The following is a 24,471-nucleotide window of genomic DNA, read 5'->3' as shown; positions in this document are numbered from 1 at the left end:
GATAAGAAAAATATGTGATCAGCAAGTAAATAAACAATTATACATTCAATTAAATAGGCTGAGATGTGTTAGAAGGCAATGCATGATTAACTTTCAAATGGATTTATACACTATAAATATTATAGGAGATTAGAAGAGACAAAGATCCCATTTATCAATCATTTATTGATGTTTACACTGGGCTAGGCTTTACTCATCTTTATATAGTTCCTTGAAACTCCAGACATATATGCAACTTCCTACTTGACATCTCCGTATATAGACCTAACAGGTATTTCAAACTCAGCATCCTTAGGGTGAGCTTAGATTCTCTCTCTAAACCTTCCACTCCTGTGTTTTTCTCTCTCTGAATGGCAGCTTGGTTCTTCTGGACATTCAGGCCAATATAAGCACAGTCAACTCTGACACCTTTTCCTTTTCCACACTTTATATTCAACTCTATTCATTCTACTTTTGAAATCTATCCAGAATCTGACTACTTTTCACAGCCTCAGCAACTACCATCCAGGTCTTTGGCTGGGATCATTGCAACCGCTTCCTAATTAATGGTCTCCCTGCTTTGACCTTTGACCCTCTATGGCCAGAGATCCTGTTACTTCATTGCTTCAGGGCCTCCCAGTTAGTGGGGTTATAGTTAACATAACACTCACTATTCACCAGTCACTGTTTTAAGCAATTTGCACCTATGAACATACTGAATTCTTACTATAACCTTACACTGGTGGGTACTGTTACTTTTTACATTTTATCAATGAAGACACAAAGACACAAGGAGGACAAGTCATTCATCAAGATCACACAGCTAGTGAGTGGCAGAGATACCACTCAAACCCTGACATTCTGGCTGCGTGACCCAGGCTCTTAACCTCTGTGCCTGCCTCTTCCAGCGGCTTTCTTTCTCACTTGGAAAAAGCCTAGGCCTTCCTGACAGCTGTGTGTCTGACATGATCTGACCGCGTTGCCTCCCTGACCTTGCCTTCTACGACCCTCTTCTTGGCTCATCTGGACACGCTGGCCTCCTTGCTGTTCTTCTAACACCCCAGGCTTCTTTTCACATTAGGGCCTTTTGCCTTGGCGGGTCCTTCTGCGTTAGGCATTTCCCTGCTGAAAGTGGCATGGATCATTCCTTTGCCTCCTTAGGGTCTTTCCTCAAATGTCACTTTTCAGTTAGGATGTCCCTGATCACATCCCTATCGAACATCTTACCATGACATCCAGGCACTGTTCTAAGCACTTAACACTTACTTTATGAAACCCATACAACTGCTCTAATTTGACAAAATTGCTATCCTCATTTCACAGTGGAGGAAAAGAGACACAGATGTTAAACAGCATGCCCAAGGTCACACAGCTGGTAAGTGATGAAGTCAGGATTCCAACCTAGGCGCTCTGGCTCCAGAGTCTGTGATCTTACCAAAAAAAAAAAAAAAAAATCAATATATAAAACTTGGTGACTAATGGGCAGTGGGAAAGTGAGTAAAAAAGAAAAAAGTTTGTTCAGAAGCTTAGAGCCAGAGCGAGAAGACGATTAGCCAATATAAGAACACCACACTGGAGGAGGAGAAGGGGTGGACAGTTTAGATTATCATCTTCCAGAGCCATGTTTCTCAGAGTGTCATCCAAAGTACTCCTTCGTCAGAATCAACTGGGAGTGCTTGCTACAAGAGCAGATTCCTGAGCTCCACTCCACATCTGCTCATATAGAGTCTTTGGGGTCAAGAGCTCAAGGATTTGCGTGAATGAAAACTCCTAGGTGATTTTGAAATACACTAAAATTTTCAAATCACCATCTTGGAAAACAGAAAATATTTTCATTGGCTAAAGTTTGTAGACTAAACATCACAATTGTAGTATAGCATTTCCATAACAACAAGACTGGCAAAATGTTCTATCACCTTCAAACTTTGCAACTTAGGGTAGGGACTTTGGATGGGTTTGTTCATTGGCGGATTCCAAGTGCCTGAACCAGTGCTTGGACCATCGTGGGCTGGCAATAAATAATTAGTGAGGGGGTGAATTTTGGAGTGGCCCAGAAGAAATTTTCAAGATGCACAATGACTTTGTATGAGCACGTTTTACTCAGAGTAGTTCCAGATTTCCATCAGACTTCTTACATAAATTCAGTTTATCTGTTTTATCATGATTTCCTTCGAAGTGTGAACAGACTGGAAAATACACTGGCTTTTGGAATCATTGCTTTAAGTGTGACTCGGGGAACTGGCATTTAGCAGCTGTGTGATGTTAAGATATTCAACCTTTCTGAGCCTTTAGTTTCCTCATTAGTATATTCTTCATCACCTTATTTAATGTCATAAAGGTATTATATGAATCAAAAGGATCCTTGGAAAAATATTATGACTAGCAAATAGCTTTTTAAAATTTCTCAGTTATTTTGAGGTTTTTTTTTTTTTGCAAATTTCTAGCTGCAAAATTTTATAGACTAACAAAATTAGAAAAATAAGACTTACTGGTATAGCATGAGCACTGCAAATAGTTATAGAATGTGTTAATGTTATTAACAAGAGTTAAACTTGGAAAACAAAGATTTCTTTGACAATTGAACTATTTCAAATCCTTTAAAATTTAATTTGTGAAAACTTATGGGAATAATAAACATGAAACTATTCCTATTTAGTGTTTCCTTTCAGAAATAATCACAGCCCCCTAGTTCAAGAACAATATTGCTTTTTGAAAATAAAATATTTGTTGAAGAAGTAGGCAAACAATGTTATAGTTTAGTATTCTGTCACTCAGAGGCATAGCCCAAGCCAAATGACTTTCATTTAAGAACTTTTAGAGTAACAGGTATTTTTCATTCATTATTTACTACATCCTTGATATCTCAACATTGAAATATAAGAGAAAAAAGTCGATTATGCTGAAGCCACCTAGACTTCAATGTCTCCTCAATTTTGGAGACTTTACCATACTACCTATTCTAATTTCAGTGACTAAGCAGATCTCTTTTTAAACTTAAAGAAAGAAAGAACTGTATCCTCAAATTTATTCTTGCTGATCAAACAGATGCACAAAAAAGGAACAACATTGTTTACTATAATTAAAGCACAGACAAAAGTGTAATTTGACAAGCGGCAAGAAACAGCTTTCTAATGAAATCACTATGCATTCTACAAAATTCTTAATTCTTTATTCTAATATTGTGCCTAAGTTAAGCATTCTGGAAAGGCATTTCCTTTGCAGAATCAGAAAGAAAAGCCCCAAATATCCTGAAGTTAAAGATCCAACTATGAGCATCTATACAACTTCAGTGGTTACATGTGATTTAAAAAAATGCCCATTTTGGGCTCTTCTTTCAAATTATAGTTATAAAATAAAATCCACTCACTTAAACCAAACTCCAAATTTTTCTCTTATTTTCTGCACAAAAGTTAAATAACAACATGCAAAACATGAGGCAGAAGAGAATTTCTAGTAGACCGAGAAGCTGCAGTTTCATGACATACAACAAGAAGAAAATACGCTCTTTGGATGATAGAAATAGTTTTGAAAGATTTTCCCCAAATAGTACTTCAGAGTAGTAAACTCTAGGTCACACATGTCTTTAACGCTGAACACCAACACCCCTAAACTGTAACCTCTCTATAATAACAGTTCAATCCACTGAGGCTGCTTTACCACGGATATCATACCATTATGATGAGGGTTCTGGGTCTATTCATTTCATCGTCACTTTCCAGAGGCAAAATTTCGTGGGATGGTTCCTCTTGGCGTCGTCTACAAATGTGTGGACAGCTCCTCTGGACCACAGAACGAAAAGCTTGAAGCAGAACAATGCTGGCAGTGCAGCCCATCGCTGCATCCTGGAGCCTACAAAATAACTTCTATGTTGATGCTATGTTTGCAAAACAGTGGCTCCTTGTCCCTGAAAACAGCCTACACTGCAGCTGCAGCCGGCTCACTCTCCAATCACTTCCTTGAGCTCTGATCATCTGATCATGGCCAAATAGCTTGGATGCAGAGATGGGAAAGATTTGATCCACGGAAACTGAACACACTCAGGAATATTAGAGCACTGCGCTCAGAGAGTATTTCTCAATTCACGTCGAGAGCATGTTTCCTGTTCATTACAATGAAGCTCTTCGATTCTCCTTTCAGAGGTCTGAATCAATGTATCTTTCCCAGTCAGACACACAAATGAATTACTTTTTCAGATCATACAACTGAAAACCTGACTTTACACTGACAATTTTTCCAGAGGCAAATGAGCATCATGTCAAGAGTGAAAATGATTGTTTTTTTATAAACATAAACACTTCCTGAAGGAAATTTCGCTGGATATCTCACTGATTGAGGTTTTACTTTTCATGGCTCATAAATTCCAGAAATGAAATTGGCTTATCTGAAACATAGAGTTCACTAGATCAAGATGATTTAACAAAAGCATGCACGCATTAACCAGCCCCGCGTGAGAGACACCAGTGTTCCCCTGTGATTTCCTTTCAATAGTATGGTTGTTCTGTTCCCACACATGCAGTTCTGCAGCCTAATACATTTTTATATTTACATAGGCGGCTTGCAGGGCTGAAAATATCTGTTTTACTGAGGTCACTCAGCAAGCTCCGCCAAGCTGACCTCTTAGAAAAAGCAGCTGTAAAGCATTTTAACATCCTATCAATAAGAATTCAAGGCTCTGGGAAGGACTTTAAGGTCTTTGGTAGTTAAGAGTCTAGTATTCCCTGACTCCTGCGAGACTAGTCACTTAGGAAAGAACCAAAGAGAGATGCTTAGAAATCACGTGTCCTTTCTGGAATGGCCTCAACATCTAATGGTATAGTGAAAGAGAATAGGGCAACAGGGGCTGCTTGCACTAAAAATATCTCATGGAAAATGGATTTTGCTTACAAATGAGGAAAGTATGAAATCCCCAATAGAATTCAATGTCGGGATCTTTCTGCCAAGCTAATTCTTCCAGTGTAACTCTTGGAGATTCAAAGAAAAAAAATGTTTTCTGTGGTTTCTGGGCTCCTTGGCGTGAAGGGTGCTGCAGGAAGTTTGAGGAAGGATTGTTTTGCTATAACGTGTGGCTGCCCCAGCCTCAGTAAGGTTGTTGCTTTCGCGGAAGCATCTAGCGTGATGCTCAAATACGCATTAATTGCTCAGCAATCTGTCACAACACAGCATCGTTTTAATTGGTATTTCGCCCCAGAGAAGTAAAACATGCTTCTTTTTCTTTTCTTTTAAGAAGTTACTGGCTGCCAGTAGTTTTTCATCTCCCTCTGTTTTGAGCAAATATATTTTAGTGCTGCTGGAAAAAGAAGAAAAAAATGCTAATGATGCTGGCAAGTCCCCTACTCCCTCTGGACCTCTGTCAGACTGCCCGGGTGCTAATCTAAACCATTTTTCCTCTAAACAACTAGGGCATTTACTGAAGAGAGGCTACGATTTAGCCTGTCTGGCTTGTGTGTATTGAAGATCTATATCTAATGGTGTCCACTAGAGACAAAGTGCAGAGTGGGCTTCTATGTTTGTGAATGTGTCTTCTCAAATAGGACAGTTCCTCTGGGCTCTCTGTATGGCAGTGCCCACCCCCACCCACTTACTCCCATCCCCCCAGGACGTCTCTCTCTCCAATCGTTTCCGTAGGTTCTCATCATCTGCTCATGGCTGCGTAGCTCGCAGGCAGCAAGCGGCTAGCTGGAAACGCTTAAATAGTCCACCAGCCCCAGTCAGAAACTGGAGAGAGAAGACAGATCCCTCCGCTCTCCACCGTGGGCTTGGCAGGCATGATGGACTTCACATCCTAAACTCCTCTCTAACCATCTCTCTCTAAATCTGGCTGACCTCCGGGGTGGCTTTTGGAATCAGATGTTTTGGCAGATGCCAAAGTCTTTAGGGAGACAAATGAGATGCTTTCTAGCTATTACAGTCCCGCCTGCATCGATCCCCTCTGCCTGAGGAATTCACCCCTATTACTGACCGGCTGCTGACAGACTCTCAATATTCTCTCTCTCTTGCTCTGTCTCCTCTCTGTTAGCCTCTGTTATCAAGCTAAAGGAACGTCCAAGGACTGGTTACTTTGGAATTCAATACACACAAGCATTATCCAGTGGACAAGAAATACAAAGATGAAACTCAGGGAAGAAGAGTTGAGGCCGGGCGCGGTGGCTCAAGCCTGTAATCCCAGCACTTTGGGAGGCCGAGATGGGCGGATCACGAGGTCAGGAGATCAAGACCATCCTGGCTAACACGGTGAAACCCCGTCTCTACTAAAAAAAAAATACAAAAAACTAGCCGGGCAAGGTGGCGGGCGCCTGTAATCCCAGCTACTCGGGAGGCTGAGGCAGGAGAATGGCGTGAACCCAGGAGGCGGAGCTTGCAGTGAGCTGAGATCCGGCCACTGCACTCCAGCCTGGGCGACAGTGAGACTCCGTCTCAAAAAAAAAAAAAAAAAAAAAAGAGTTGAGTATGTTCTCCAACATTTTCTCATGAAAGATTCCAAACATGCAGCAAAGTTGCAAGAAAGGGGTTGGGTTCTGAGCTCTATGTTTTACATAGTAAATTGAGCTGGAGATGGGGTTGGGTTGGGGGAGACACAGAAATCTACCCAGAGACACGTCCATGTTTCCATCATATTTAGCAGGCATGTTGACACACAGGCCTCCCCCCCGCCCTTTTTTTTTTTTTTTTTGAGATAGAGTCATGCTCTGTCGCCCAGGCTGGAGTGCAGTGGTAGGATCTCGGCTCACTGCAACCTCTGCCTCCCAGGTTCAAGTGATTCTCGTGCCTCAGCCTCCTGAGTGGCAAAGACTACAGGCGTGCACCACCACACCTGGCTAATTTTTGATACACAGGAAATATTTTAAGATTAGGTATAAACTCTTCAGCAGGTGTCTGCTATTTTTATTTGAACTATTAATATGATGAATCATTAATTTGGCCTCCAAACATCAAATGTGCATGGCCTGACTAATAAATGACCTTTGGAGATTCTTCTTCACTCTCTCGTCTGCCTTCTTTCCCTAGTGGGGTCTTATTTCATGATTCAATAAGATGTTTATTAAACCTGAAATGCTAGAAACAAGATTTTTTAAGTAATTGTCTTGGATTAGGAAATAATGTCACTAACAATTCGTAACGTTAAATTTTCCAAAGAAGTGCTGGAAGCTAAATTTCATCCTGGGTGATTAATTATATATTATTATATGTTATTTTATATATATATAAAAATTCAGCACTTATGAAATCTTAAATTGATGTAAATATTCTTGTTTCAAAGCAGAGATAGCCGTGTTGTGTAGATTATAGTAGCCTTAATGCACATAGCAAATGGAAGGAAGGACAGAGAGAGATGTTTTTAACATCTTATTGACCAGGGAGAAAGACATATAGGAAGAAAAAGTAAGGCATTTCAAGAGAATAAAAGGAGGCTAAGGAGAAAAAAGGAAAAAAAGAAAAAAACGAATGAAGGGGCAAGCAAAAGCCAGCAAAATCGTACTGAATCCTAGGAGGGTTCTGGACTCTGCCTCAGGGGTCCACCTACCCAGCTGCAGACTATCCATCCTTCTTCGACAAATCTTGACTAATGAATTTAGTTTTCAGAGCACTTTTCTAAAATCTTTTGGCCTAAGAATCATTTGGCTGTACATGTAGATATCTCCACCACTGGGATAATATGTCCAAAGACCTTTTTACAATAGGCAAGGAAATACATATTTAATTTAAATAAATAATGTCCATTGAAAGTGTTGGACCTTCCCAGCTTTGTTAAATAATGTAAGAGCCGTGTGTCTAAATCTATAATCTATTGCAAAATACCTGCCTCTATTTTGACTGTGTCAAATTGGACTGTGCTCTGGCATGATGGAGATGAAGCCTATATTCTTCTCCTCCCCAAAAGGTCTGGTGCATCTGAGCCTTCTGACACATAATGCTGACCTTGGATGGGGAGAGGTTTTCTGCTATCCTCTATAAAGCATCAAATACACAGAAACCTACTGCTAATAACACATGCTTGTCTTGTAAAAACAAAGATGAGCTTAGATAAAATATTTGAGAAATAAAAAATTGAGAAATGAAGCCTGACAAAATCAGCCTCAAGGACTTTTTGGATATCCCTGATGCTATACAGCTTGGTTTCATTTCTTCACACACTGCAAGTTTCTGGTGGGTCTATTTCAAGACCCTCATAAGGTCATGATCAGAACTTATTTATAAAGATAAATTTATGGAAAGGCTAAGAGTTTAAGGGTAGAATTATGTCCCCCCAAAATTCATATTTTGGAACACTAAGCCCCAGTGTGACTCTGTTTTGAGATAGAGCTTCTAAGAAAGTAATAAGGTTTCATGAGGTCATAAGGGTGGGGCCTTCATCCTCTAGAACTAATGTCCTTTTAAGACGAGGAAGAAACACCAGATATCTCTCTCTCTCTCTCTTTTCATGTGTGTACAAGGGAAAGGCCATATGAAGCCACAGTGAGAAGGTGCTGTTTGCAAGATAGGAAGAGAGTCTTCACCAGGAAACAACCCTAAGGGCACCTTGATCTTCAACTTCCAGCCTCTAGAGCTGTGAGAAGATGAGTTTCTGTTGTTTAAACCACCTAGTCTGTGGTGTTTTGCTACAGCAGCCCTAGTACCCTAGCAGACCAATACAAGGACCTTGCTTGGGAAAACCATATTCTAACAGTGAAACCTCAAGGGAATCATCACCTCCTCAGAGAAAGGTTCTTATTTCCCCCAGGTTGAATTAACCCCCACCTTCCTCCCTGCTTCCAAAACACAAATGTTCAAGAGTCACTTTTGAAGTATCTTTTTGCTGCACCTGCCTGCCCTCTGGCCAGCAGAACATGGTTTCCACATTTGGAGTCTGGAGGCCCTGACTTGTAGCTCAACGTGGTGTGCAGAGTACATTTTTTTTAGCTACCTCTTTCCCCAAATCCAAGTGAAATGACAACAAAGCAGTATAAAGGCAACATATTGATTACTACAAAATGAGAAAAGGTGGGAAACTTTTTCAGCAAATGAGAATTTTTGAGCATCTCTGAAGGATAAAAAGTGAATTTGATCACATTGATTAATAACTAAAAATGAAGTATTTAGGAACAATTTACAGGCACAGAAAGAGGATACAGCAGATGGCAGCCATTGCTCACAACAGAGCCCAAAAGGGGGTCCAAGCTCTAGAAAGTAGAGGCTGGATGTGAGAAAGTAACTCGATAACTGCCCTTGGACCCTGTTCTCAGCACAGACAAAACACTAGAGCACTTGTCACCAAATATCCCAAGAAGTGCAAATACTTCCAGAATACCTAGCATAGGTGTCAGCACCTCAGTAGAACCCCTCACTATTTTGACTTTGGCCAGTGGGGATGGGGTGTGTATCTAGTAGGCCTGCTAGACTGGCTTATATATCCTGAAATGAAGACTGCAGTTGGTGCACCAGTCAACATAACAGCTTGTCCACAGGTCAGTCTGACCAAGTGAAGGAGAGGATTCAAATGTTCCTCCTCTCCCCGATCCCAGGGCCAGAAGGCAGAGTACTCTAGCTCCCCAAATTAAGGAGATCTCTCTTAGTTTGGGTTAATTTATGGTGAGACTGACAGAGCCTACAGTCAATATGGACTAAGCATCCCGGTTCAAGTCTAATTTGTTGCTTGTCCAAATGACCTGGTGGAAGAGGTGGCCAGCAGAGCACAGTAGAAAAGCTCACAGTGAGCTTCAGAGTCAGCCTGACTCATACGAGTCACCTAACCTCTCTAAGCCTCAATAGCATCTGCTCTAAAATGGAGATCATCCTTTACACTTTCAGGATATTGGTGGGAAAAGAGTAACTGCAAAGACCAACATCGAGCCTGGCCCATAATTATTCAGTGAACAAGCGTGATGCTGCCTCTGCTAGGGTGATAACAGAGGCTTTGTCTCCTCCCTCTCAGCTTCCAGGATCAGCTTAAAGGTGATACTGCCCTGGAAAAGCCTCCCCTAACAGGCCTTGCTTCACAGCCCTGAACCTCAGTCCTTATCACTGTACCCTGTGGGTTTCCTTTCTAACACACCAGCTATAATTACATCCTGATTGATTTAATTTTTAAATTATGTCTTCCCTCTCTGTAAGACATAGGATTGTGCTTACCTTGTTTGCTATATATCCAGCACCCACCTTGGAGTACATGCTCAATGAATAATAATCATGATGATGATACCTCTAAGAAAGCAAGCCCTTATGGCACTCGCCATGTGCCAGGCATAGTGCTACTGAATATTTATACATCAGGATACATTTACACCTCCCTCTATGAGGCAGTGCTGTGATCATCCCTGTTTTACTGTTGAGGAAACTGAGGCACAGAGAAATTAAGTGATTCCCTCAGAGAATCACAGCTAGTAAGTGACAGAACCAGAATTAGAACTGGCATGTAGCAGGGGGTAGTGAGGCAACCCTGGAAAATTCCCTTTGAGAGCTGGTCTGTCCCTCACAGCAAAGTCTATGACTTTTTCTTGGATGACAGTTTCACAAACCAGCTAACAATTGAGCAGATTGTTTTAAGGTGATGATTTAAATTGTATTTTGATGGGAATTGAAACCACTCTTAAATGTAATGAATTTGATAAATGAATTTTTTTAAGGTGCCTTGTTTACTGTGTGAAGTGTTCACTGGCAGCAGTGACTTAACTGCCTAAATTGGCTGTCAAAGCATATATTTAGAATACAGAAATATAATGGGCTCCCTTTATCATTCCTTGCTTCCCCCTACATGACACAAAATATTGGTTAACACCAAAATGCCACCAGAAAAGAGGCTACTTTGGGTCCCATTAGAAAGAGGAAAATGAGCCATCATCCCAGGACACTCTGTGAGCGTGGACTTGGTTGCTGGAAGACCTGCCACTCACTCTTGAATCCACTGGAGGCTGACCCTGGAGAGTTGGATGACAGCTCAAACATATCACTGCTGCAGATGGAACCAGCCACTTTCCTTCCTGGGCTAGTGTGAGGATCTAGGGGTGACCATCAAGTTGGTGGGAGCTCAACTGCCTCGCAATCTTTGTTTCATCTTCCTTCTCTACCACAAATATTCTCTGTGGAGTCATGCGATAGGAAGAAACATTGGGACTAAGGCAGAGGGTAGGAAACTTCCATCTGCTGATTTAAGCTATAGCACTGCCTTTCCATGACAGCTCAGAAATGATTAGTGGAATGAATGAATTAATAGATAATAAAAATCACACCATCATTGTCATCATTATCATCTTCATCATCATCATCATCAAGCTCTTAATCATGTTGGACTAAATTTTCCAGAAGTTCAGCAATTGTTCCTAAACAAAAGTGACCCAAAGGAGGAGAACCCCTTAGATTGAAAGTGGTAGGGAATTTTGCCCCCAGTCAGTAAAACCAGGTCATGGGATTTGGTCATTTTCCAGGGCAAGATTAGTGAGAATCTTTTTCTGTGTCTGTTTCCAGATGGGTAAGCCCCTCCGCCAGGTCTGAACTCAATTAAATGGCTAGGAGGGAGTTAATCAGTGTCTTCTTAGCTGAAAAGTGGAAAACACAACCCGATGAAGTAATTCTTCCTAGGTCCCAGTTACCCTTTCTCAACTTGCATCTCTGCCCCTCCTACTGCTACCTCTAATCAGGGAACTGGGACTTAAGTTTATTATGATAATAACCCGTGACCTCTTTTGATCCCCCTGCAACTGTGATTTGTAGAGACCTTTTCTTTCGGTTTCTCTCTCTTCATTTTCACTTAATTATAGTGGTCTCCTCTTTGCAGGCATCTTTCCCATGTGCTGACATTTATTGAGTTGTACAATTAATCACTTTGGAAAAAAGCACACTGTTCTTTTGCTTTAAAAATCAGGTGCTGCTGCCAAGCTTTCCTTTAACTTCATTTTTCTACCTTTGGCATTGGTGCAGCTGAAAAGCAGATTATTCTTTTGTGGGTACATTTAGATGCATCAGAAAATTATCTTTCATTGCCCTCTAAATCAGCTTCCTGCAGAGTGCATAGGTAATTTAAATGTTCCGTTAATAACTTACCTTTCTCAGGCATCTATGTTTGATTGAACTCTCCTCAGCTCATACTAAACCTTTCTTATTCTTAATAAAAGGTAGTATAGTGCGGCACTTAGGCATCAGGAAGCTGTTTGCCAAAATGTAAATCCCTGTTGAGCTTTTATTAACTTTGTGACTTTGAGCAAAAATTTTAAGCCTCACTTTCCTCATCTGTTCAATGAATGAATATTAATGAGGATCTAATATCCACATAAAGTGCTGGGCCCAGTATCAAACACACGGTACAAATTCAACAAATTCTAATTATTACTGGAAAAGAGAAAATCTAATGACTTTTAAACACTGCTTGTTTTCTCCCCACTTCCCCAGTAAGTAGGTTTTTTTGTTTGTTTGTTTGTTTTTTAATCTCTTCACTCTTCTTTTCCCAGGGACACACGGTCTTCTCTGAGTGATAGGGGAATGGGTGTTGCATATGTCTCCTCTGCGCTTTGAAGTTAGCTCCCATGGTAATGTGACACAAGTTCTAAATCCCCTTCCCTGTTATTTTTCATGAGTAAACAAATTTAAAATAATATAATAATACCTTACTTACCCTAAGGTCACTACTTTTGCAACATCAACTATGCTGATCATAGTCAAGTACTGAAAAGGGACAGAAACAACTTCTCCAGAGCCAGAAAAGGATGTCATGAGATTTATTCTGTGAAGCTAATGGGAGTGGCTTAGTGAAGAGGTCTTTATATCCTCATGGTTAACACCATTACCTTATGCAGGATTCTAAAGAGCTTGCTGAACTAAGCTTACAGTGACTTTTGACCAGAAGCAATATCATTCTGACCTGCCCTGGTCCAGCCAATGTCTACTGGAAGGATGTCCCTGCTGAAGGCAGGTGGGATGAAAGATTCTTCAAGGGGTTGTGGTGGGCCCAGCTACAAAGCCAGCTCACCAAAGACTCAGCCATCTGATGGAGCTGAGGCCACATACATAGGGAAGGAATGAGGGTGAAATAATGCGGCCTAGAAAGTGATTCACAGTAATAAGCATGAGTTTTGGAGTTGAAGAGATCTGCCTGTGTTTGAATCCTAGTTTTGTTGTCTTGGAACATGAATTCTCTGAGCCTTATTTTCTCCATTGGCTAATAAGAGTAAGAAGAACCCTTCTACATAACTGTTGTAACAAAGGCACATGGTACAAAACACTGGCATAAATAGTACATGATATCATTCTTTCACCATTATCATTATTACAACTATTTGTGTTATTATCATTGCTATTCCGAGTTAGTACCAAAGAGGGTAGATAACAGTCCTGCAAATCAAGGCTCAAAGTCAATAAAGCCATGTGGAAACGGTAACTCAAACAGAAGAGAGAGCCTTGGCACTGGAATGAAGTGGCAAGGACAAGAGAGAGGTGGGACAGGAAGTTTCCTTGACTTCTCTTCACCAACTCATGGCTGAGTCAGGCTAACTTAAAGGTATGAGCCACCCACCAAAGGAAGGGACAGATGACAGACAATGTGAGAAAATGGAAAAGAAAAAAAATCAATATCCACAGTATCTGGGACTAATCCATGTTTGGGGAGGTAAACGCTAGAACGGTGGATATAAATTATGGTGTTCTACCCCAGTACAATGGATGAAATTGATGCATTAGGGAAGTGACTGATGCATCAATGACTGATGTTTGGACTTTATGGTGGGGGTGAATATAGGAGGAGTTGTTACTGGAATATATTCACAACAAGGACACTAATGCATCAGGAAAAAACAAATTATGTCCAAGTGGCCTTGGGTTCAGGAGGGAGAAATCTGTGACACATTCTAGATCAAACTTCCACCAGCAACTGCTTTTAATTTTTAAAAGTTAAGTGATCAAATTGGGCAAATTATGTTATCTTCAAGAGTTAGTTATGTGAAAAATATTTTTGGATGACATGGGATAAATGAGCTATTAACTGTACTCTCTGTACTTGTTCTATTTTATTTTCTGTGTTCATTTTTCCCCCTTTGAATTGTGGCAGGAATTAACCACCCACGTCTTAAACATTCCAAGTTAAATCTAGTTTACAATAATCACGAATTGCTTTCCAAACATGAAAATGGCACTCTTTAAAGTCGTTTACAATGTTCTTTCCAAATCAATTTTAAAGATAAAAAGATAGCCTGAGCTCAATTTTACATTGTTTGCCAGGACTCAGGGGAGACGCCCAACGTATCATTTTAGGGTTGGTGCAAAAGCACCCAGCTCCAGGGTTTTGAAAGGAAACAGGGACAAACCAAAGTTTAAGTCCAGCAGGAATAGGAGAAGTAGGCAATATTCAGAAGATTAACTTGATAAGCTAATGCTTAGCCTCTCTTTACAACCTAAACTGCAGGATGTGGATTCTTAAAGTTTTTGTTCCTATTATCTCCAGTTTGTGCTACTGACAATTGAAGCCACTGCAGTTCCCAAGAGGACATGTGCAGCCTTCCTTCTTGTGTGAAAAAGTGGGGAAAGCAGGGGATTGGCTTTGGGCTCTAACACTAATTAGGACTGCAGACAAGTCTTGTCACCTTTTTCTCTGGATCTAAGTTTGCTTGTCCATAAAATTAGAGGGTTAGAATAGATGACATGAGTTCTCCTAGGTGTAGGATTCTGTAGCTTTATCTAACAAAAAGATTCAGATAGAACACCAATGACCAATGTGTGGACTTTAAGGTAGAGGTGAAGACAGGAGTTGTTGCTGGGATATACCACATTCCCCTAATGATATATTTTTTTTGAAGGCTATAGTAAACACCACTAACAGTGTCATAAAAGAGGTAGGAGCACTGAAAAGTGAGGTGTGAGAGGAAAGAACTGGAAATCAGGCAGTGGAAGGAGGTCCTACCAAGCCCAGAACAGTCACGCCAGTTAGCTGTAATATGTAGACAGCATTGCCCTGTGGTGCAGGTTGATGGAAGGAATACTAAAAAGACTCACATGGTCTTTCTTTGGAAGATATTTTTGCTGTCCAACAGACCTGAAGTTACCATTTCCTGGATTTGTGACTTTTTGGCAAATGATCTTCTGTTCTTTGTTTCTGCAGTGGAGAAATGGGAATGATAGTCATGTATTGTATTAGATTCTTATAGGATAAGGAGGAGTAAATGAGATAATCCAAATGGAGCACTTGACACAGCACCTGAGACACTGGGAAAACCCAGTGAAAAGAAAAGCTGTTCTGGTTATGGGCTCCACCTGGGAGCATCCACAGTCCACAGCAGCTCACGAAGTGAGTCAACTGTGCCTTAGTCATGAGAGAACAGAGAACCTCCTAAAGTGGGAGAAATCACTGGGCTCCCAGCATTTCAGATGAGAAGAATGCAAGACAGGATGCAGGATATTCATGTTCATCTTTTAGGCAAAGTATTGTTATCCTGTTTTATTTTCAAGTGCAACTGAATTCTGGCTGTAGAAGGCATCCCCCATCCTCCATCCCCAAGCCCACTCTGTCCCCTACCCAATGTGGCCAAGCTGACAGAGGGCAAAGCTGCAGTTCCAATGGAGGTTGGCTCCAGGACTGCTGGGTTATGTGAGGGTAGGAGCCCAGCGTCCATGCTGTTAGTGTTTCTACCTTGAAAAACCCTTAAACCTAGTCAACTGCATGTACTCTTGGGTCTTTAGGAATATGTGTGGTTAGGATAGGATCCTATTACATTTCTGAAGGGAATACAAATTATCTTAGGCAGTCTTGATAAAGGTCTTGTCCCCACCCAATACTGAGAGGAAGAGAAGGCATATCCCATGAAGATGCTTTGGGTTCTAAAACACAGCCTATCACTACATGTCTATAAATAAAAATGGTGACATATTACATCGCTTTGTAATTCATTTAATATATAAGATTTTTAAAAAGAGTAGCCTACCAACTTATGTTATGGCCACCTCTATAGAAGCTAATGGTGATATAAAGCTTCAAAATCAAGTTTAACGTGACATCAGAGGTAGTATACATACTGGTTAAGGAAGATTCTAGAAAAAGTCAGCCTGGATTTGAAAGTCAGTTCTGTCTCTCACTAGTTTGGTAATCTTCAGCAAGTTACTTAACTCCTCTCAACCTTCACACTTCCCTCAGAAGACTGCTGTGAGAATTAAGTGAGATAATATGGATAAAAGGTTTAGCATGGTGCCAGGAAGTAGTACTACAAGGTCAGCAAGTGGCAGCTACTATTACCCTCTCCAAAAAGTGGCAGACCCTGTCAACGAGAAAGTCTCTACTTCTGTTTTCTCTTACAGGCATTGAATATGTGAGATGCAGTACTCACTAAAATATTGTCACAACAAAGATTGCTTCTTTCTAGTAGCTTCTATCTTAGTATGGCCTGACACTTAATTATCATTGCTAACATATGTTGGGAGCTCCTTGGGAAGAGGTCACTGGTACACACCCAGTGTCGGCAGCCAAGATCTTCATCCAACTGGTCTGTTTCAGGGTATATACTATGTCATTCTTCTACTCACTTTATGTAGCTCTTTTTCTAGTTCAAGGCAAATTTTTATACACACACACTCACACACACAATGCATAAAATCTGTGTTTGTTATCTATTGTTGAATAACACAGTACTCCAAAACTTAATGGCTTTAAACAACAATAAACATGTATTATCTCACAGTTTCTGTGTGTCAGGAATTCAGGAGTGGCATAGATGTGTAGTTCTGGCTCGAGGTGTTTTCTGAGGTTGCAGACAAGATGCTGCCTGGGCCCACGGTCATCTGAAGGCTGCAGGTGCCCTCCCACAGTTCACACACATGGCTGGCAAGTCAGGAGGGGAAGGTGACAGACCTGACTTCCTCAGCAGGTGGGTTTCTCCACAGGGTTGCTTGGGTGTCCTCATGACATGGCAGCTGGCTTCTTCTAGAGCCAGGGATCAAGAGGATAAGGAAGAAGCCACAATGACCAGTCTAAGTTCCTGGAGTTTGAAGTTTATGACCAGTCTAAGTTACACACTATTATTTCTACAATATCCTATTGGTCTATAAGTTAGTCCCATTCAGAGTGGGAAGGAACTACACAGGGCTTGAGTATCAAGAGGTAGAGATTGTTGGAGTCTACCTTGAAGACAGTCTCACTGTAGACTCCCCACTGCCACACACAAATTATATGTATAAGAAGCATCTTTAGCAAATCATCTAATGTCAACACATATAATTCAACAAACACTTATTGAACACCTATTATCTATTTCATGCCAGTAATACACAGGAGGGCCTCTTGTAGTTGTTTCTGGGTCTTGAAGAATCTCGATATTTTAATGTAACTTTTACTATTCTAGCATTGAAGGGATGTTGTATAGCGTAGGTGTCCACAGGGACTTGCTTCTACTCCCTCCTCACAAGACAGAACCATGGAGAGCCACCCAGTCCAAATGAGCCAAGAAGATACGTCATCAATTGCTGGAGAGAATGCTTTTAAAAAAGTATGGTTAATTGTGCAAATCTCGGTACATTCCCTTGTTTTCAGGATGTGGAAAGTGATTGCTGCATTTTTAACTTTTTAGTTTTATTTGAGAAAAAGGTGTTATATCAGCTTGAAGAATTTTTAATGTGTATTGCTCACACTCTTGACCAAGAACTTGTTTTAATGTAAAAAGGACACTATGGATATTCAAACTCCAATTTTTGCAAAAATCCAGGTTTTTTAGGTAAACTTCTACATGGCATTTTTGTTCTAAGCATTTTAGCCAGTTACATGATAGATGTTATTTACTTCCTTGGAACTGACTATGGGGTAATTTGAGTCGACTAGTAAGTTGTCCAAAATAAATGGCTAGGCCATTACTTGGCCTAACCATTGCTTATGCAATAAAAGTCTCGCTCAAGTCTCCTACCCACTCAAGCAGGCACTTTGTTTCTCTCCTCCTCTTCACACTGTGTGATAAAAGTTCACCCTATATCTGCTGCTTCTAATCAGGCACAGTGGGGCCTGGTGGTCACTAGAAGTCGGCTGGGGGTGCAAGAGGATAAGCTACCTGGTATGACACAAAATGTCACAACTGAATTAGTAGAAGAAACAAATCCTAAAAGGCCAGGTATCCATCCAAACTTCAAGGGGACTTGTAGACATGAATTCAATCACAATGGAGTTAGATCACTTGTGTTCAAGTCCTGGCTCAGCTATTTATCAGCTGTGTGACAATGGAGAAGGGACTTACCTTCTCTGCATTTCATCTGTAAACTGAGGAGAGTAAGTGTAATGACAGTTCGGATGCCCATATAATTGACCATCCAAACTAGAACCCTTTGAAAGTGAGAGAGGGTGCTATTAATAACTATGCATACATAGGGACTATTCACAGACAGAATGGAATGCATAGCCACCTTGTTATTGCCTTCTAACCCTTATGGCTACTGCGAAAATCAAGTAAGAAAATCCATGTGAAATCACTTAGCCAGGTGTTTGGCATAATAATGTCAATAAGTATCAGCAACATGACCAGAGCTTTATAGTGAAAAGGTCCTATCTGAATGACACGGTAACAAGCAGCACTGAGCAGCTTTCGAACTTGACTCTGCATGCAGGTTGGGAGATTAAATTTCAGGGTGAAAGGAGATGCAGGCCCCAGACATCAGGGGTGGTATTGAGACAAATATCTAGCACACATAGGGATGCAACAGGCAGAACAGATTAGAGTCTGGCTGCTGTCTTGCAGAGAAGCTGGAGTGAGGAATAGGAATTGGATCAGCAGCTTCACTAGCCACACTGACTTCTGATTAGAGGCAGGAGAAGGAAAGGACAAGACAGTTCCACCTTAGTATTCGTGTAACCTCACAAGATCTTTGCCCTACATTTGGCATCTCCAAATTCTCACCTCTAACTTCAAAATCTACTGTAACCCCCATATGCTTATTTCCATGTTTCTGTCTTCATAATCTGCTCTCCATCAAATTCAACATTGCCTTTGGGATTTGTCTTGTCTTGTCCCTTTCTTCCTTCTCTCTCTTTCTCTTTCTTTCTTTCTTTCTTTCTTTCTTTCTTTCTTTCTTTCTTTCTTTCTTTCTTTCTTTCTTTCTTTCTTTCTTTCTTTCTTTCTTTCTTTCTTTCTTTCTTTCTCTCTCTCTCTCTCTCTCTCTCTCTCTCTTTCTTTCTTTCATATTTTTTTTTTTTTTTTCTGAGAAGGAGTCTCACTCTGTTGCTCAGGCTGGAGTGCAATGACATAATTTTGGCTCGCTGCAACCTCTGCCTCCCGGGTTCACGTGATTCTCCTGCCTCAGCCTCCCAAGTAGCTGGAATTACAGGTGCCCGCCACCATGCCCGGCTGACTTTTGTATTTTTAGTGGAGACGGGGTTTCCCCATGTTGGCCAGGCTTGTCTTGAACTCCTGACCTCAGGTGATCCACCCGCCTTGGCCTCCCAAAGTGCTGGGATTACAGGTGAGAGCCACTGCGTCCAGCTGTCCTATTGTTTTTACCAGCTGCATCATTTTCCCTGAGACACTGGGGTGATCTTTGCTGCCCTCCTCTTCACTGCCATCCATGTGCAACCTGCAACAAGCACAGCTCGAATGTACCTGCTGATGGAGGGCAGGAGGAGAAGAGTCAGAGAGCAGTCCGTGTGGGAGTATATGCAACACCCAGTGTGTAAGGCAGGAATGGTGAGCACGAGATTGAAGTCCAGGGCTATGTACTAACAGGCCTGAAAGCACCAGGATAGAATTCAGAAAGAGAGTCACTACCAGACATGCAATATGGTTCAAAGCCACAGAGAAGATTTTAGACCTGAAGGCAGATTCCCAGAGGGAAGACTGGTGGCTCGAAGAGAGCAAAGAACCCAGGGGGCTACCAGAAGACCAAGCAGGGTGTGGGCGTGTAGGCATGGAGATACAAACAACATTCTGGCAAACAAATATGTGTCGCTCCAGCTGGCTCTTGTTTGTTTTCCCTCATGTAGATTCCAAAAGCTGTGATGTTCTGTACCCTCAGAGCTCTCAGTGACTCAGGAACACGCGCCCATATTTTGATTTCTAGTGCAACCCTCCTGGTTATAGTTCTCATTACTTTCAATCTAATGGTACCCTGGGATTCTAAGAGTGAGATGAAGATGAACTGGAAAGTGGCGATCTATTTTGGATTCTCAATTAGAAATATGCCAAGTGTAAGTTTTTAATATATTTTCTTAATATTTTGCCTCTATTGCTGCTTTTCTGTGAGTCAGGATTAGCAGCTGCGTAAAAATGAATGAACAAGAAGCAAAGGAACAGTACCAAAATGATTCAGGAGCATCTGGGTTTTCTTGGCTCAACATCTTGGTGTTATTCGTATTCTTCTTGCTCTTTTTAAATATTTACTTACGTCCTCCTTACATTCTCCTTGGTGTCAGATGCAAGGGAAGGTTTCCTGTCTCTGGACCAATCTCTGTACTCTCATCTCTTCCAGGGTCTTGCTCCATCAATCATTCTTCTCCCCTCTCCTGGATCCTTCCCCTTAGCAGCATAAAAGCTTCTGCTATTTATAAAATAACCCCCCCCCACAACACACACATATAAAACCTTCTTTAACCCTAAGATTTCTTTGGCTACAGCACTCTTTCACCTTCCCTCACTGGCAAACACCTGGAAAACATAATCTAAGCACCCTCTTCCTTCCCTCCTTCTTTTCCCATTCACACTTATCCCAGGGGGATTGACAACAAGCACTGACTATACCCAACTCCCTCCATCAAAAGGTCACAAGTCAGCTCTCTGCATGTGATTTTTATATGGGAAAAGGATGGCTGAAATTCTTAGAAGTGTTGTTTTCTCTTATGAAAGTGTTGCTCTTAAAATTTCATTTATAGCCAGGTGTGGTGGCTCACATCTGTAATCCCAGCACTTTGAGAGGCCGAGGCAGGTGGATCACTTGAGATCAGGAGTTTGAGACCAGCCTGGCCAACATGGTGAAACCTCGACTCTACTAAAAATACAAAAGTTAGCCGGGTGTGATGGTACACACTTGTAGTCCCAGCTACTCAGTAGGTTGAGGCAGGAGAATCTCTTGAACCTGGGAGGCAGAGGTTGCAGTAAGCTGAGATGGCACCACTGCACTTCAGCCTGGGTTACAGAGTAAGATTTTGCCTAAAAAAAATCATTTATAGTATTGTTTTTCTTTGTCTCTCTCTCTCTCCCTCTTATTTTTAGTAAGGGTCTCGCTATGTTGCCCAGGCTGCACTCCTGGCTTCAAGAGATCCTCCTGACTTGGCCATCATGCCCTACCTTATTCATAGTATTAAACTTCTTGCAAACATCTTCTTCAGAGTTGCTTTAGCACTGTTATTCCAGTGAGTGAAACTCAACTTAATGAGATATTAATATGCTAGCTTTCTTCCCTTCCTCCCTTCCTGCCTCCCTCCCTCTCTCCCCTCTTTCCTTACTTTCTCTATTTAATGAAAATTTACTGACTGCTAGTCTCTTCTAGACAATATCCCAGGCCCTGGGGATAAAACAGTGAATACAGAGACACAAAGAGTCCTATCCTCTGGGAGCTTATATTTTGGTGTAAATCTCAGAAATAATATGATTCCCTCTTGGGAAAATATACATAAACACTATAATGGTGGTTTTTTTTTTTTTTTTGTAGATTCTTTAGTCTAAAATGAACATTGTCTGGTTTAATGCCCATAATTGCAGATAAGAAAAATTAAGTCCAAAGAAGCAGAGTTTCCAAGGTCTCCAACCTGAGAGTTGCAATCTGACAGTATGCAACAGTAAACATGTATTTTATTGCATGCCAAGTGCTTGGAAAAGCTCAGCTATGGATTGAACGCTTTATTATGTGTGGTGCAACAGTATCTCTCTGATCATTCTTCAGACAGCATCCTGCCTGAAGTCACAAGGCACTGAAGCAGGAACTGCTGAACTGGCAAATGACCTTCAGTTAGAAAAGTACAGTATATCCAAAGGGAAGATGTGAATTTCAACTTTATACACCTTCTATGCAAAAATACAGCTGGCCCAGGGAAGATTCATGATGAGTCTTCTGAAGCCACAAAGGCTATGTTCTACCATTTATAAAGTAGCATTGGGATCACTCAAGTCACACACACAAACGCACACACACACAGACACACACACACACATGCAATTACTGGCTTTACACATGATGGAAAACTGATTTCAGTCTTATTGCTGCAGTTTATCATGATCTATGTGGCCAGATTCTAAAACTAGAAGGAAAGAACCACTGGGGAGCTCTTAGTGTCTATAAACACATATTCTATTTATTACAGTCATTCATGGAATCGTGCTTTCCACGTGTGGAAGACTGAAAGTTGAGTTCTCTAGCAAAGGAAGAAACAATTGTATTGTTTTGAGCATTTCCTGTCCACAGTTCATCGAAAGCAATTGGTGCCAATCTTGTGAGAAGGCCTGGAAAATTTCAACACGTTCACAATGTCTCCAAGGTGTCTATGCCAACAGTAGGGCAAGAAAAAGGGATTGAGAGTAGTGACTCCACGAGCCAGCCATGCTTCCGTGTCTTTCCCTCAGAGAAAGGTTGCCCAAAACAGGTCACAGGTTACTACTAGAAAGAAAATCAGGCTGGGTGGCTCATGCCTGTAATCCCAGCACTTTGGGAGCCCGAGACAGGAGAATCACTTGGGGTCAGGAGTTTGAGACCAGCCTGGACTGGTGAAACCTCGTCTGTACTAAAAATACAAATATTAGCTGAGCGTGGTGGCTTACGCCTGTAATCCCAGCTACTCAGGAGGCTGAGGCAGGAGGATCGCTTGAACTGAGAGGCAGAGGTTGCAGTGAGCCAAGATCATGCCACTGCACTCTATCCTGGGCAACAGAGTGAGACTCCGTCTCAAAAAGAAAAACAAAAAAGAAAAAAGAAAATTAATCACTAGAAACTATTGTGTTAATTTGGCTAAAGATGTGTTGGAGTTAGCCTATGAAGTGGCTTAGTGCTGTTTTGTGTCAACAGTGGGATGCCAAACATTATTATGGGCAGTGATATTTCATCAGTACTTTAAAGTGACTGGTTGGCTACTAATAATAGAAATAGTAGCAGTAGTCTGACCACATTCAGGGTGTATGCATTTATCAGTAAGTACGTAGGTGAAATAGCAGGTAGGTGCTCAGGACTTTGGTAAGTCATGAATAAAAAGAGCTACACAACAGTATACAACAGACTTTTTTTTTTTTTTTTTTTTTGAGATTGAGTCTCGCTCTGCTGCTCAGGCTGGAGTGCAGTGGCTCGATCTTGGCTCACTGCAAGCTCTACCTCCCGGGTTCATGCCGTTCCCCTACCTCAGCCTCCCTAGTAGCTGGGACTACAGGCGCCGGCTACCACGCCTGGCTAATTTTTGTATTTTTAGTAGAGATGGGGTTTCACTGTGTTAGCCAGGATGGTCTCAATCTCCTGACCTCGTGATCCCCCGTCTCGGCCTCCCAAAGTGCTGGGATTACAGGTAGGAGCCACCGCACCTGGCCAGTGTACAACAGACTTTCTACAATAGAGTTGTATTTGCAATAGTGTAGAAGGGCAGTGTCTTAGTCCATGCAGGCTACTAGAATAAATACCATAACCTGGGTGGTTTATAAACAACAAAAATTCCTGCATCGGCAGGTGCGGTGTCTGTGAGGGTCTACCTCCTCGTTCACAGATGGCATCTCCTTGGGTTGTCCTTACATGGTAGAAGCAGCAAATAAGCTCCCTTGAGCCTATTTCATATGGGCACTAATCCCACTCCTGAGGGCTCTGCCCTCACGACCTAACCATCTTCCATAAGGCCCCATCTCCTAATACCACCGTCTAAGGAGTTAGGATTTCAACATGTGGATCTGGGGGGAACCGGTAAGGGGACACACATAAGCAGCCCATAGCCAAGACAGAGGGACCGTAATTCAGTCAGGGGGATTCCGTATGGCTAAGCTATTTGAATTGGGCCGTGAAGGATGAATAAATGGCATTTGGGAGGAAAAGCAAATTAGAGTACTTCAAATGCGAAAGGCTGTGTGGCTCACGGAGGCATCTGACTTTTGAAGGTTCATGCCAATGTTTACCTGATGCTAAACTCTCCCTATATTAGCACTGCCCCCTGCTGTCCCTTGTGAGAAGAGGTCTCAAAGGGCAAATGCATCCTTTTTGCCGTTTTGCCCTTCAAAAATGAACAGACTGTCATCCTCAATATCACTTATTTGTAGTATCATTTCTTCAGGTTTCCATTTCCAAGTGGCATGCTGAATAAAAGCAGGCACAGACCAAGAACTGCAATAACAACACGGCTTTCTCAGTGAGTTTACATAGATGTAAGCCTGCTTCTGCCTCTTCAGGTCCTTTATTGATAGACAAGTCATGCGTTTCTTTGGCCTCAGTAGTTGAGATTTATTCAACTGTTCGGCTCTCTTTAACTGTTAACTGATGAGAATATTCGGGGACAGAAAGTGTCTCAGTGACTCCTCATCACAGTGAGACAATGACCACACCATGCTACGAGGAGTTGGTTGCATGGGCAGGCAGGTGTAAACATCCACATATGCAGAAAGAAAAAAGCCAGCA

At 41.6% G+C, this 24,471-nt stretch overlaps 1 protein-coding gene across 6 annotated transcripts in view; it reads right to left on the bottom strand.

Moving 5' to 3' along the window:
* DOCK10 (dedicator of cytokinesis 10) overlaps positions 1-24,471 on the bottom strand; it is a 1,376,581-nt gene that overhangs the window by 221,655 nt on the left and 1,130,455 nt on the right. For 2 of the 6 annotated variants that reach the window (XM_050752143.1, XM_050752139.1), the window contains exon 1: positions 3,651-6,240. The exons of 1 other annotated variant lie outside the window; for it this stretch is intronic. In XM_050752143.1, the coding sequence (XP_050608100.1) occupies positions 3,651-3,812 (162 nt within the window). In that variant the 5' untranslated portion in view covers positions 3,813-6,240. Of the gene's footprint in view, positions 1-3,650; positions 6,242-24,471 lie in introns of those variants that run through there. 3 more of the 6 variants (XM_050752137.1, XM_050752138.1, XM_050752144.1) reach the window with 2 other exon arrangements.

Source organism: Macaca thibetana, chromosome 12 (genome assembly GCF_024542745.1).
Source record: "Macaca thibetana thibetana isolate TM-01 chromosome 12, ASM2454274v1, whole genome shotgun sequence".
NCBI lineage: Eukaryota > Metazoa > Chordata > Mammalia > Primates > Cercopithecidae > Macaca > Macaca thibetana.
The sequence above is the reverse complement of the archived record's forward strand: the minus strand, read 5'-3'. Positions and strand labels throughout refer to the sequence as shown.